Source organism: Amphimedon queenslandica, unplaced genomic scaffold (genome assembly GCF_000090795.2).
Source record: "Amphimedon queenslandica unplaced genomic scaffold, v1.1 AMPQUscaffold_13414, whole genome shotgun sequence".
Taxonomy (NCBI): Eukaryota; Metazoa; Porifera; class Demospongiae; order Haplosclerida; family Niphatidae; genus Amphimedon; species Amphimedon queenslandica.
Genome location: NW_003546350.1, coordinates 91,125 through 105,614, shown reverse-complemented (window position 1 = coordinate 105,614; position 14,490 = coordinate 91,125). Strand labels below are relative to the sequence as shown.

The window sequence follows — 14,490 nt, the reverse complement described above, 5'->3', positions numbered from 1 at the left end:
AGAGAGAGAGAGAGAGAGAGAGAGAGAGAGAGAGAGAGAGAGAGAGAGAGAGAGAGAGAGAGAGAGAGAGAGAGAGAGAGAGATGTGCCAATAATTTGTGAGTGATAATTTATGGGTGAGTAGTCTTAGAGATTTTCAAGGGAATTATAAAAAAGAGATTATGTTATCATGTTGCATCTCTTTGAATCATAAAGCGGACATGATTAAGAATCATGTGTTTGTAATTGAGTCGGATACACTACTGAAGACTAGCCGATATATTTCTTATTGTGTAGTTGCGTCAAGAGAAGGTGCAGCTGGAACAAACGTTGGAACAGGAACAGGAGCAGCATGTGAGTAAACTGATGAAGAAGATTGACAGACTAGAAAAGGAGACAGTTGGAAAGCAGGCAACACTAGAGCAGGTACAGCCACTTACTCATGCATTGATAAATACACACATCTACATTTACATGTACATGTACATGTACCTGTCTGAGCTTTTAGCATTTTAAAAGCAAAATTGCCCCAGGGAATGACTGTCTAATATCAACTTAATGACGACTGTCTTAAAGCTTCTCTTAACTTTCATAGTTTCTTCTTCTTGTACTCTTACAAATCCGATGGGCTTCAATGGCAGTCCCTAGTGACCTAATTAAGCGACCATTAGTATGGGAATTAAGCTTTAGTGTGTTATCCAACACGGTCCATGTTATGTTAAGCGTTAATTTGTGATTATGGCGTTAAAAGGATTAGCTAGTATCACGTTAATGTGTGATATTAGGAACAATATACAGCCTCTTTTAATGGACACTGTGACAACTCCTTTTAACAGACAGCAACAATTAATGTACATCCATTTAATTTGTTTCATTAGCTCCGTCGAGAGAAGATAGATCTAGAGAATACTCTGGAACAAGAGCAGGAGATGTTAGTGAATAAGCTTTGGAAGAGAATGGAGAAGGTTGAGTCTGAGAAGAGAGAGCTGGAGACAAGACTAGGGACCACCCCTCCCCCCTCTCCTAACGATCGGTCCAATCCAGCTGTACTCAACTCTCGTATTATGGAACTGTCAGCTGAAGTTGATAGACTTAAACGACTTTTGGCATCCACTGAAGCACAAAGTATGGAGTACATGTACATGTACATTATTATTATAAAATGTTATATACATGTATACATGTACATGGATATGTACATGTATATATAAATGTACTTGTAGGATAGTCAGTTATTATTATTGTTACTATTGTGAGTGGTTTGTGATTTGGGAGGTCAGAGTTTAGTGTAGGAGCAGCTCTAGTGAGAGTTAATGGTATACTACAGGAGCAGCTGTGCATGTACATACACTGGAGAGAGAGAGAGAGAGAAATGGTGTCATCATTACATTTAATGCTATTATACTTATACATGTGCATGTATAATCTGCTCCTATTAGTCCACTTTAATTCCTTTTCTAATAATGATGATATTTCTCTTACCTACAGACAAGGAGAAGATCAGGGCAGTTGTTGTTGAAGAGAAAGCTCTGAGAGAAGAGAACGTTAGGCTCCAGCGTCGTCTGGTGAGGGAGGTGGAGAGGAGAGAGGCCATATCTCGTCACCTCTCGGAGAGTGAGAGTTCCCTTGAAATGGAGGACGAGAGAATGTTCAACGAGAGATACAGACACACCTCCAGCCCCACCCCTTACTCCCCATCACCAACAAGACGATCACTCTCCCCAGCCTGTAAGTACATGTACATGTACTGAGAAGCTGTGTTAATTATTTGTAGAATTTAAGGGCGTATTCATTTAGTAGTATCAAGTTGGTATTATTGATGAAATAATTATAATGAGATAAAGTGCATTAACCTTTATAAGAAGGTATTTGTACCTAGTTTGTATAGATTACTAAAGAATTTGACAGTATACATTATGTATATGTGTACATGTACATATCCACATGTACTGTATCTGAACCTGTGTGTGGTAGAACTAACTACTTACCTAGTGCCTCTAGTATGTGCTGTAGCAGGACAATCTAAACTGTGTATAGTGTTTGATTGCTATATTAATATACAATTGGACTAATTTTTACTAATTTTAAAATGTTTCAAATATTTCTATCCTATAGCATTTCATGGTGGTATGACAGGACCAGCTGCCCCGGGGACTCCAGCTGTGTTTGCTGTTCCCTCGCCAGCTCACAGCAGGACCTCCTCACTAGGCTCCAATCCACAACTGCACACTACACCAGCCACAGCGTCTCAACCACCCACCACTCAAGTAAGAGACTATCTGATGTACATGTACTTAGGCTGTGTAGAAAGTTTGAGTTGATTCCATTAAGAAATTTTGGCCATTTTAAAGAATGGCCATTTTTCGAAAAATACCCAAGGCTATATAGCCCATGGTTTTTTCCAAAAAATGGCTCCGAAATCACCCCAAATTTTTAATACATTTTCTGATACATATTGATGTCCTTATGCTGTGTAGAAAGTTTGAAGTGATTCCGAACTCAACTTTTTGAGTTATTGCCATTTTTTAAAAATGCCAAAATTCTGAAAAGTACCCAAGACTATAGCCCATGGTTTTTTCCGAAAAATGGCTTCGAAATGACCCCCAATTTTTATTACATTTTCTGATACATATTGATGTCCTTATGCTGTGTAGAAAGTTTGAGCTGATTTCGAACTCAACTTTTTGAGTTATTGCCATTTTTTTTAAATGCCAAAATTCTGAAAAGTACCCAAGGCTATAGCCCATGGTTTTTTTCAAAAAATGGCTTCGAAATGACCCCCAATTTTTATTACATTTTCTGATACATATTGATGCCCTTATGCTGTGTAGAAAGTTTAAAGTGATTCCGAACTCAACTTTTTGAGTTATTGCCATTTTTTAAAAATGCCAAAATTCTGAAAAGTACCCAAGGCTATAGCCCATGGTTTTTTCCGAAAAATGGCTTCGAAATGATCCCCAATTTTTATTACATTTTCTGATACATATTGATGTCCTTATGCTGTGTAGAAAGTTTGAGCTGATTTCGAACTCAACTTTTTGAGTTATTGCCATTTTTTAAAAATGCCAAAATTCTGAAAAGTACCCAAGACTATAGCCCATGGTTTTTTCCAAAAAAAGGCTCCGAAATTACTCCAAATTTTTATTACATTTTTTGATACATATTGATGTCCTTATGCTGTGTAGAAAGTTTGAAGTGATTTCGACTTTGATTTTTTGAGTTACAGCCATTTTAAGAAAATGCCAAAATTCTGAAAAATATCCAAGGCTATAGCCCATGGTTTTTCCAAAAAATGGCTCCAAAATCACCCCAAATTTTTATTACATTTTCTGATACTCATTGATATCCTTATGCTGTGTAGAAAGTTTGAGGTATCGATTCTGACTGAAATTTGAACTCTTACAGTTGCTCTAAAGGCCCGGCCCACTGTACAATAATAGTAGCTAATTCTTTTTATTTAAATTGGCTCTGAACAGTGTTTATTATTCACGATCTATTCCCTTTACCCCTAGCAACAGAGTAGACTCAGAACCAACAGTGGTGGTTCCTCTTCATCAGCTAAAGGTCGGGAGAGACCAACCACACGATGATAGAACAGCTAAAGTCCCTTCTCTCTCTCTCTCTCATTGTCCTTTAATCTATTCTATGATTTGAGTTGATTGATTGTGTACATACTTATAATGACAAAATAATAATAGACACTTCCATTTATTGTTATTATTATTATCGTGTTGTCGTTATTATTATTTCATTTTGTCCCCATTATTCTCTCTCTCGCACACACACACATTATTGCTTTATGTATAATAATTGATGAATAATTGTTGTGTTATAATAGTTGTATCTTAACCTTGCTATTCAAAATAATTAAAAATAATGGCCATACTTGTACTTTATGAAGTAGCTCATATAAACTGGCAAAAACATTAACAATGAAATGGAGAAGTTTCTTCTAGTGATTAGCAGCTTTAAAAGTTCTTAAAATTTTTGATTTTGATTGAAATCAGTTTAAATTTGATACAAGCAATTATGAGTACATGTATGTGTTTTTGTCACTTTTTGAGGTAAAAATTACAGATGAACTTGACTATTGTAAATTATTATTCTTCAATAATGTGATACATAAATAATTATAATAACACTCTGTACAGTTTATACAAGAATAAGAGAATAAAGGTTGCTGATTTTTAATAATAATAACAATAATTGCTACAGTGATACATGAATGTTGATATTTTAACTGTCTATTGGGAATCCAAACACAGGATCAGTGTCAAACCATGAAGTATTCTTTTCTGTTTGTCTGGGTTGAGCACCTCTCCCTCTTGAAGTCTTCCTTCCCCTCATTCCTCCAGTTGTGTTTGGAGTTAGGGAATATGATGGCTATGAAATAAAGCACTAGTCTAATAGACCAAGAGTATCTACTCTTGCTAATACTAAGAGTCCATGACTGTATATTCTTCAAGTGTATACTGTATGCATCAATTATACTCTCATACCTTTGTTCTAGGCTTTTTAAAAGATGGTGGTGTCTCATTTTCTTGATCAGGATAGAGTTGTCTAAAGTTCCTTTTCTCTTGTGTCTCCTAATTATTATATTATCAGTATGATTATAATTTTTACTGATACCAATACTTTGTTGTTTTTCTTAGTCTGACTGCTAGTATGGGTTGATAGAGTGTTCTCTATAGAGGAGAAAGGTCTTTTTGATGGTGCCTTAAGAGGTGGACCAGCTAAAATGCCAATAAGATGCCGTTATATGATGGCCTATGCTCATTACCTTTTGGAGTAATAGTTTTGCTTGCTGTTGTGGCTAATTCTTTTTGTTTGATCATAGATGCCTACATACATACATAATAGTTGATAAATTCATATTTGTGATCATAATTATCTTTACATTGTCTAATTGTTGCTGAAGTACCTTGGCTGCCATTATCAGCTCCTTTACTTCTTCTTCCTGTAAAACAATACAATAATTAAGTGACTACTCTTATGATGATTGCACATCTAACCTTCTCTTTAAGCTGGAGCTTTAAACTCTCAATTTCCATTTGATACTGCTCACTGTCTTCAGCAGCACATTCCTAAACAATAGTATGTTATCATGACTCTCTCTCTCCAAATACCTTTCTTTCTTGATTCAACCTTTGCACTTCCTTCTCTAGTTTTGTTACTTTCCTTTTCATTTCTTCTTTCCCTTTTGCCTGCATATAAAATTCAGTCTCAACAATTTTACATCATGCACATCATGCTTTGGCTGCTGACCTCCAAGGCCTTGGCTTCTTGCAGGGACAGTATCTCTTTAGCTTTCTGCTCCAAAATACGAGCATTTTCAGCCTATGTACATGTACATTTACTAATGCCATTTGATCCACATAATTTCTAACATTGTATCTCTCCAGTGTCATCCCAGTCTCCTCGGCAAGTGAGTTCATTTTCATTTTGGCTTCTGCCTCCGTTCTCTTGCAAGAAGATACTTCCTTGTTCATCTCTTCAATCTTCTTCTCCAATGCTTCCTTCTCTCTCAGTAGTAGCTGATTCTCTTTTTCTTGCCGACATTTGTCAGATTTCGTTTGCTCCATCTCTTTCTCGTAGCTTTGAATTGACTTGGTCTTTGCAGCAATCTCTTTCTTCAGTTCTAAAGTCTATAAGTATGTGAGCAATGGAATACAAAAGTATTCTTGTAAGGTGTATATGCTCTTACCATTGATTCTGATTCTTTTATTTTCTGGCGAAGCTTCTCCAATTCATTCCTCAAATCTTCTTTCTAATAAATAAAATTATAAAACAATATAAGTTTTAATGCTCATACTTCTTTTAGCAGCTGCTCTTTGACCCTCTCTTTCTGGTCCACCTCATCTCTGATTTGTGTCAGTTCAAGTGTTGCCTCTTTAGTATTCATCACCATTGCTGATTCCAGTGATTTATTCTATAAAAGTATCATAATGATAAATAAAACTTTAATGTACCTTTAGTTCAAGGTCATGAATGGAACCTTCTTTCTCTTTCAGAATCAAAAGCAAATCTTTCTTCTATACATACATGCATAATAAAGCATGATAATAATATTATACTCCATTACTTCTTCTTCCATTTTTTCAACAATACTCTCTATTTCAACTAGTTTCCTTATCATTTCTCCTATCTATAATAATTATAGGTTACACATCACATATAATCATAGCAAAACAAACTTGTTTGTCTTTCTCTTCCAACAAACTATCCATCTTAGTTCTTAAAGCCTGCAAAGGGGCATACATGTATAATGGGCAAAACTTAATAATCAATATTACAGTACCTCTTTTTCATTCTCTTTCTCTTTCAGCTCCAGCAGTAGTGTTGATATTTGTTGTTGACATGCTGAGAGTTCAGTCTCTAATTGAGTCAAATCCTTAGTGAGCTCCTTATGGCTCTCATGAAGACTTGAGAGTTGGCTTCCAAGATTAGCTTTCTCAGTCTGTGTTGCAGCTAAGCTCTCATTCAGGTCAGCACATTGTCTCTCAAGAGATGCCTATTAAGGAAGGAACAGTATGAGAAAATGCATATGGTAGATGGGCTATAACCTTTTCATTTTCTGTACCCTTCAATTGACTTTCCAATTCAGCTAATCTATTAATAATAGTCAACAGCCAAATCATATACATGTAGGACTCCATACTTCTGTTTTTCTTTTTCTATTTCTGTCTTTAGCCCACCACAGCAATCAATCAGCTCATTCTCTCTCTTTTGATGTGTACTGGTCAGATCAGTAATGTGCTTCTGAGCTTCACTGCATGTTAACTTTAACTGGCTAATCTCATTATTCAGTGCTTCTATATTACCAGTCAAAGTAATCAGCTCAACCTTCATTTATCATTAGTAATTTTTAGTTCAATAAAGCTTTATGATGTACCTTTCTGCTCTCCAGTTCCTCATCTTTGGTTTTAAGCTCACACTCTTTGACTTTAAGTGCAGACTCACCATCATTTACTCTTTGCTCAAGTTTATCTGTTTATAAGCAGAAAGGGTATAAAATGGAGGTATTTTTAGCTTGGTTTATTATTAAGTGATTATAACTTGAAAAATTGAAGTTGGAATCGACTCAAACTTTCTACAAAGCATAAGGGCATTAAAATGTACCAGAAAATGTAATAAAAATTGGGGGTGATTTCAGGGCCAATTTTTGGAAAAAACCATGGGCTATAGCCTTGGGTATTTTTCAGAATTTTGGCATTTTCTTAAAATGGCCGTAACTTGAAAAATTGAAGTCGGAATCGACTCAAACTTTCTACATAGCACAAGGACATCAATATGTATCAGAAAATGTAATAAAAATTTGGAGTGATTTTGGGGCCAATTTTTGGAAAAAACCATGGGCTATAGCCTTGGGTACTTTTCAGGATTTTGACATTTGTGACCATAATTGACAAAAGGTACCTTATGGCGGATAGGAAAATTGGTCTTTATAGCCTTAAAAATCCGACTTGCTAAGCTCCATTTATCATGAAATTACTCCAGAGGATGCAAAAAGGTACTATGCAACTTTTAGAAACAATAGTTGTCTAAAAGAGCACTTACAGGTTCATATTTTTCATCATAATGATGAATTTTAAAATCCGCCATAAGGTACCTTTTGTCAATTATGGTCACATTTTATAAAAATGGCTGTAACTTGAAAAATTGAAGTCGGAATTGACTCAAACTTTCTACAAAGCATAAGGGCATCAATATGTATCAGAAAATGTAATGAAAATTTGGAGTGATTTCAGGGCCAATTTTCGGAAAAAACCATGGGCTATAGCCTTAGGTATTTTTCCAAAATTTGATCAATTTTTAGTAATGCTCAAGACCCAAAATTTCAGTTGTGATCAACTCAAACTTTAATGAGATATGTACATTGATACATACACAATAGAGATACATGTACAATTGTACATGCAGCTGTACCATTTTCCAGCTCTAAAGAAGTGATTTTCTCTCTTTGAAGTACAACTGTATTCTTAGTCTCAGTCAAGTTGGTACTCAATGACTCCAGCTCACTCTGCAAAGTTGAAATCTAATTCAACAATTAAAGAATAAAATAAATAAATAAATTAATTAATAAGTGTACTTAGTGTAGCTAACCTCTTTCTCACTGGTGACTTTAAGCTCTGATAGTTGTACTAATAATGCTTCATTTTCAGCTTCTTTTGCTTCAACTAAAATTAATGAACATTACCTTTATCACTCCATTATGTACATGTACATACTGTTTTTAGTTAGCAAGTCATACTTCTCTGATTGCTCTTTTTCTAATGATTTAAATAGCTCCAAAAGCTCCTGCAATATTGAAAGAAATGGTATGATGATACCCACATGCACTAAGTATTACTATTTCTGTGCACATCTTACATTCACACATAAAACAATTAATAATTAATATGGTACCATATATTGTTGCTGCGTTAGTGCATTCTCTTCCATTAGTTTTTGTCTGTCTGACTCTCCTAATTCCACAGCCTGCTCAACTTTAAAGACGTGTTCTTTAAGAGCATTACACATTTCACGAGTGGAATTAATCCTATTGCGTATAATAGAACATGCTAGTACATGTACATGTATTTCCAAGTACTTTCTCTGTATTTCTTTCTGATTAGCTATTTCTTCTTCAATCCGTGAGCTCAGTGAGTCATTTTTCAACTAATTTTTTATTTCATTAATACTGGTATGTTTCCTCTTAAGCTCACCTGAACATCAATCAAAGATTTTTGCTGTTTGTCAATCAGTTGATGAGCAGTTTGGAGCTGATGGTTTTTCTGTTGAATGTCGAGCTCTGTGGAATTCTTCCACTGGCGAATTTTCTCAGCCTCCTGCTGGAGACGAGAGTGGAGCAGACCCAATCGCTCATTACTCTGCTTGTGAACTTCTTCTGCAATTATAAATAATTAATAAATTCTAAAAATTAATTTTACGATATTTATAATTATTAATTAATTACAATCATTAATGATTGAAAAGCACCTTTATTCTCTTGCCTGAATGAATGGTTTTTGTGCCTCAAGGCTTGACCAGAGTGCTTAAAAGACAGCATTTCCCTTGACCTGAGGACTTGCATGTCTAAAATGATAACAACTTAATAATAATAACAAGGAGACTGCTAAATTGCATAAATTCTCTCTGCATTTGAATTACCCTCAGAGGCTAGCTCAAGAAGATGTAAACAGAGTTGCCAATGGAAACACAGTACCCGGGAAAGAAACTGATTGGATGAACCACATGGAAACCAGCAGCTGTTTTGACAACGACACACCTCCAGCAGGATATGACGTCACATAATAATCATGACGTCACGTAACTCCCTCGCTTGACCACGCCCATCGACTCAGCAAAAGCAGCATATCCTGTGTAATTGTAGCCCTTGACTTGAAAGAAAGGTCTGTCTTTTTAATTATAATAATTAAAGCAAGTTCATTAGCAGGAAAAAAGCAAGGTACCATTTGAAGTATCTTGCCTTGTATTGATATAGGAGCTCTTTCTCTGTAGGATGGCTGATAATTCATTGGAGCAGTTGAAAAAGTTTACTACAGTTGTAGCTGACACTGGAGACATTAATGGTGAGAAAGGAGGGCTTAATGTTTTTATAATTTGATAGGGTGGGCTCAAATGCCTTTGATTTTGCTTGAGTATTAATAATAACTAAATGTCCTGCAATGGGTCAATACATTATGGTCTTATGGGTGTGTTCATTATCCTCAATTTTTAACAAGATACCTTTATTATGTAAGCAAGCAGAGACAATATTGATTTCATTTCCTTCTTGCAAATTAGAATATGCAACAGCATGCATCACTTTGAGCAAATTTTTGATTAATCTGACTCAGAAATTTGTGAACTGAATCAGTTTAAACTTACTACACAGCATAAAGGCATATCAATAATACTAATAGTTATCGACAATTGATCGAGAAGATAAATATGTATAAATATAGAGTACTACAAAATAGATTTATTGGGCTTCATTGGTACAGTATAGCAGCTATAGCCTCTCTTAATGGGCACTCTCTATATCACACAAAGCATTATCCTAATAAGGGAGCTAAACAGCATGAGTTTTGGAGCAACTTTAAAAATTCATAAAAAATTCAAATTTTATCTAAATGAGCTCAAAGTTGATAGACAACATAAGAACATGTATATGTATTAGGAAAGATTATTAAAATGGAGAATTCTCTACTTTTCATTTTTGGTGAAATTTATCCCATGACCCATAGTACAGGGACTTTGACCCAATTTTGGAGCAACTTAAAAAATTCATAAAAAATCTAATTTTGATTGGAATCAGTTCAAACTTGCTACACAACATTAGAACATGTATATGTATCAGGAAACATTATAAAAATGGAGAATTCTCTACTTGTCATTTTTGGCGAAATTCGACCAAAATCCCTGTACTATAGTACAGAGACTTTGACCCAATTTTGGAGCAACTTAAAAAATTCATAAAAAATCTAATTTTGATTGGAATCAGCTTAAACTTGCTACACAATATAAGATCATGTATATGTATCAGGAAACATTATAAAAATGGAGAATTCTCTACTTGTCATTTTTGGCAAAATTCGGCCAAAATCCCTGTACTATAGTACAGGGACTTTGGCCTGATTTTGGAGCAACTTAAAAAATTCATAAAAAATCTAATTTTGATTGGAATCAGCTCAAACTTGCTACACAATATAAGAACATGTATATGTATCAGGAAACATTATAAAAATAAAGAATTTTCTACTTGTCATTTTTGGCGAAATTCAGCCAAAACTCCTGTACTATAGTACAGGGACTTTGACCCAATTTTTGAGTAACTTGAAAAATTTGTAAAAAATTAATTTTGATTAGAATCAGCTCAAAGTTGATACACAACATAAAAACTTGTATATGTATCAGATAAAATTTCTCTCCTAGCAATATTTTTGACAAAGTAGGCATATTATTTACTTGTCCTTATTATTCACAGCAATTGATCAGTACAAGCCAACTGATGCCACCACTAATCCTTCTCTCCTTTTTGCTGCTGCACAAATGCCTGAGTATAATGATCTAGTTGATGATGCTGTAGCATATGGAAAGCAAGCCTCCAAGTTAGTTTACTATTATTATTATTTATTATTATTATTATTATTATTAAAATTATTAATTATTAAAATTATTAATTATTAAAATTAATAATTATGGATAAGTTAATTTCAAATGCTCGTTAAACGTGTGGGTGGAAGACATGCATGATAAGCTACTAGTTATAATTACAACTAATTTTAATTGTCATTTCTCGTTACTTAGTAATGTGGAAGAGCAAGTTACAGCTGCCATTGACAAACTATACGTCAACTTTGGTGTTAAGATATTGAAGCTTGTTCCTGGACGCATTTCAACTGAAGTTGATGCAAGGTAGGGCGACAACAGAGCTCATAGTAAAGTCCTATTAGCATCCTTAGCAGCTCCAGGAGCAAATCTAATAGCATTAATGCATTTACTATTGTAATGGAAATGTGATAATTTCTTGGGGGGAATTAGTGGGTTAGTAATTCAATTGGAAAGTTCAGGAATACTAGATATTGTTGTTGTTATGCCTTATTCACTGCTGCTGGTTTGCAAGGTGAACAACAGGTGATTCAGTTTTATTTTAAGAAAGAAGGACTCCTATGGCAGGCTTGTTACTGCCCATCTGTTTGTACAGATCTCATTTTATACACTTGAGGTAGTGTATATGATAATAATGAATTATCAAAATTGTTATGATAATTATTACTACATTTTGTTTGGCAGCCATTTATAATCATATGCTACTGATTTGTTATAATTATGTATATACTAGTGCATGTACTTAGAATGAGTCTTGTTTCATCAAATATTTAAAAAATTGCTACACTTGAAATGTACAATTGAGTTACATTTGGAGACACATAGTCGGGAACTGGTATTGTCTATCCCATCGGTTGTTGTGACGTTAGAGTTATCATTTTCCTAAGGCATCTGACTAATTTGTTTCTCAGACTATAATTATTGTACTGTGGTCATCAACCACTCATCATCAGTCTCTCAGGCATCAGTCTAGCTATTGTTACCTAATCTTACATAATCCGCTCCAGGTTGTCCTCTATAGTCTGTTGTTTGAACTCTAATTAAGAGTTGCCTACCAACTAAGATAGCATAATTAGCATTGATCCAATTGGAGGATAGACCTTTATTCAAAGTCTATTTATGAATGGGCTTGTCATTATTTTATGTGTAATATGCATTGTCTGTACTGACAGGTTGTCCTTTGATAAAGCAGCAAGTTTAAGCAAAGCAAGGAAGTTCATAGAGCTTTATGAGCAGGCAGGGATCAGTAGAGAGAGAGTCCTCATTAAACTAGCATCAACTTGGGAGGGAATACAAGCAGCAAAGTAAAGACAGAGAGAGAGGGGGGGAGAGCTACTGAAGTTGATTGTTATTGCCTAATAGGGAACTGGAAGAAAAAGATGGAATCCATTGCAACCTTACCCTCCTGTTTGCTTTCTGCCAGGTATAAGTCTTCAGCTTCCTTCTCTTTATTCATCACTGTTGTTGTTGTAGGCTGTTGCATGTGCAGAGGCTGGTGTCACACTGATCTCTCCATTTGTTGGTAGGATATTTGATTGGTATGTTAAGAACACAGATACAAAGACATACGCTCCTAAGGATGACCCAGGTTTGACTTTAACGTATTATTTCTATTGGAAATTTCATGCAGTACACATACTGAATGAATCACTGAGTTATAGATGTACTGTGTTCTATTTCTTTTAGGTGTCAAGTCTGTCACAAAAATATACAATTACTACAAGAAGTTTGGCTACAAAACAATTGTAATGGGAGCTTCCTTTAGGAACGTTGGGCAGATCACAGAGCTGGCCGGTTGTGATAATCTCACCATCTCGTAAGTACATGTACCACATATTACGTATAGCTAATGTTAAAGTATAGTCCCTATTATGTGGTTTTTGCTTGCAATTAAATTAGAATTTGATCTTAACGTTTGACCATTTATGGTAAGTCAATGCAAGGTGTGATAGTTGACATATTTCATGAGAGGGTATGGTTACCTTGGTTTATGAGAACAGCTTTTGTTTGATGTGTGTTACTGTGAATGACACAATAACTATTGTTGTTATTCTATACTATTAGGTGACCATTATAATTGTATTTATTATAATAGTAGTAGCCTTACAAATATTAAATATTTTTATGGCCCCTAACTCAATGAAGAAGAATCAGTAGTCACTGCTCCAGTATAATAGCAATCATGTCCATTAGCATAGATGATCCATGTGTTTTGATAATGAAAGCATTATTGAGGAAAGAGTAATATTCCTCTCCTCATCCATTGCAGGCCAAAGCTATTGAATGAACTGCAGAGCTCAACTGATACTGTAACACGCAAACTCTCAGTTGAAGATGGTACATAAGTCTAACAAAAATAATATAATAATTATTTTGATATTTGTAGCTCAGAAGACCGAGATGGAGAAATGGACACTGGATGAGGCAAAGTTCCGTTGGGAACTGAATGAAGATCAAATGGCAACTGAGAAATTGTCTGAAGGAATTCGCAAGTTTGCTGCAGACACACTCAAACTTGAGGAGCTTATCAAGAAAAGGCTCTTGGCATGAGCTTAAGGAACAGCCAATTAATGACATTTCTACTGATTAGCTGTAGTTTCCACTATTATTGTGTCTAATTTGTATGTAGTTTTTATTAGTTTTGACTCTCAAATAAAGTTACTATAGCAGTATAGTCCTAGCTATCATGACTTGAAAGTCACTGTTTTCAAATGTGTGCAAGTTAGGATATCTGCTTTGGTAATTGGTACCGCAATAGTACAGCATCTAAGGATTGTCATAATGATCTTAACAGCAATGTTTTAAGTAAGGATAAAATGGGATTGATCCTTATCTATACTATGTCATAGTTATGTTAGGAGGATTATTGTGAAATCAAAACTTGGCGTGCTTGTTCTGCTTGAGTCTTACATAACATTGCATAACACTCTGTTTAATAATGCATGACTAGACTACCAGTAGCAAAGGGATCAACCAAATGACGGCATAACATTCAAATCATGCAGGGTTAAGTGTCATGTACCAGAGTATGAGCTAGTATTATAGTGCTGCATGAGACCTTATGGTGCACCTGGAGTGTGATTTATACCCTTCAAGTATGTTGGTGGCCTGCTGTTATGCCGACTCTATTTAGTGTGGTATGGAAAACCTGTTTGACTGGTTTTGGGTGTAAATACCAGCTGTATTTCATCGGCTATTACTAATAATACGTGCACTAGCCATGTTGTGTAACTTGCCGCAATCCGTGGTCACTAGCATAACTTTGATTTGGCATTGACAAGGAAAATGACATGAAGCCTTCAAATCATTAATAAAAATACGCTGAAGCCTTTAAATTATTAATAAAAATATGCATTGAGTAATGGAAAGTTGGCTTTACTTTCTCTTTTTCAAATAATATCCTTTTAAATTTAATCAC

General features: G+C 34.9%; 3 protein-coding genes across 3 annotated transcripts in view; 2 read left to right on the top strand and 1 right to left on the bottom strand.

Moving 5' to 3' along the window:
• LOC100632494 (coiled-coil domain-containing protein 6-like) overlaps window positions 1-3,827 on the top strand; it is a 5,912-nt gene extending 2,085 nt beyond the window's left edge. Inside the window, exons 4-8 of the mRNA XM_003386502.3 lie at window positions 276-404; window positions 857-1,103; window positions 1,467-1,706; window positions 2,094-2,245; window positions 3,491-3,827. Coding sequence (XP_003386550.1) covers window positions 276-404; window positions 857-1,103; window positions 1,467-1,706; window positions 2,094-2,245; window positions 3,491-3,568 — 846 coding nt within the window. The 3' untranslated portion in view covers window positions 3,569-3,827. The remainder of the gene's footprint in view (window positions 1-275; window positions 405-856; window positions 1,104-1,466; window positions 1,707-2,093; window positions 2,246-3,490) is intronic.
• A 239-nt stretch (window positions 3,828-4,066) lies between these two features.
• LOC105312722 (synaptonemal complex protein 1-like) lies at window positions 4,067-9,257 on the bottom strand. The gene is made up of 26 exons (XM_011405588.2): window positions 9,129-9,257; window positions 8,958-9,053; window positions 8,684-8,865; window positions 8,569-8,636; window positions 8,385-8,517; window positions 8,207-8,276; window positions 8,082-8,155; window positions 7,905-8,013; window positions 6,871-6,965; window positions 6,637-6,821; window positions 6,542-6,587; window positions 6,277-6,489; window positions 6,173-6,220; window positions 6,061-6,123; window positions 5,948-6,010; window positions 5,791-5,907; window positions 5,683-5,745; window positions 5,366-5,623; window positions 5,244-5,315; window positions 5,105-5,182; window positions 4,991-5,062; window positions 4,876-4,935; window positions 4,759-4,819; window positions 4,614-4,711; window positions 4,478-4,564; window positions 4,067-4,361 (listed from the first exon to the last, which is right to left on the bottom strand). The coding sequence occupies exons 2-26, from the start codon at window positions 9,049-9,051 to the stop codon at window positions 4,215-4,217; spliced, it is 2,556 nt and encodes an 851-aa protein (XP_011403890.1). The 5' UTR covers window positions 9,052-9,053; window positions 9,129-9,257; the 3' UTR covers window positions 4,067-4,214.
• A 68-nt stretch (window positions 9,258-9,325) lies between these two features.
• Window positions 9,326-13,765, top strand: LOC100632369 (transaldolase-like). Its single transcript, XM_003386501.3, has 10 exons — window positions 9,326-9,426; window positions 9,480-9,550; window positions 10,948-11,071; window positions 11,271-11,378; window positions 12,245-12,376; window positions 12,435-12,495; window positions 12,546-12,660; window positions 12,759-12,888; window positions 13,342-13,409; window positions 13,459-13,765. The coding sequence occupies exons 2-10, from the start codon at window positions 9,481-9,483 to the stop codon at window positions 13,620-13,622; spliced, it is 972 nt and encodes a 323-aa protein (XP_003386549.1). The 5' UTR covers window positions 9,326-9,426; window position 9,480; the 3' UTR covers window positions 13,623-13,765.
• The last annotated feature ends 725 nt before the right edge of the window (window positions 13,766-14,490 follow it).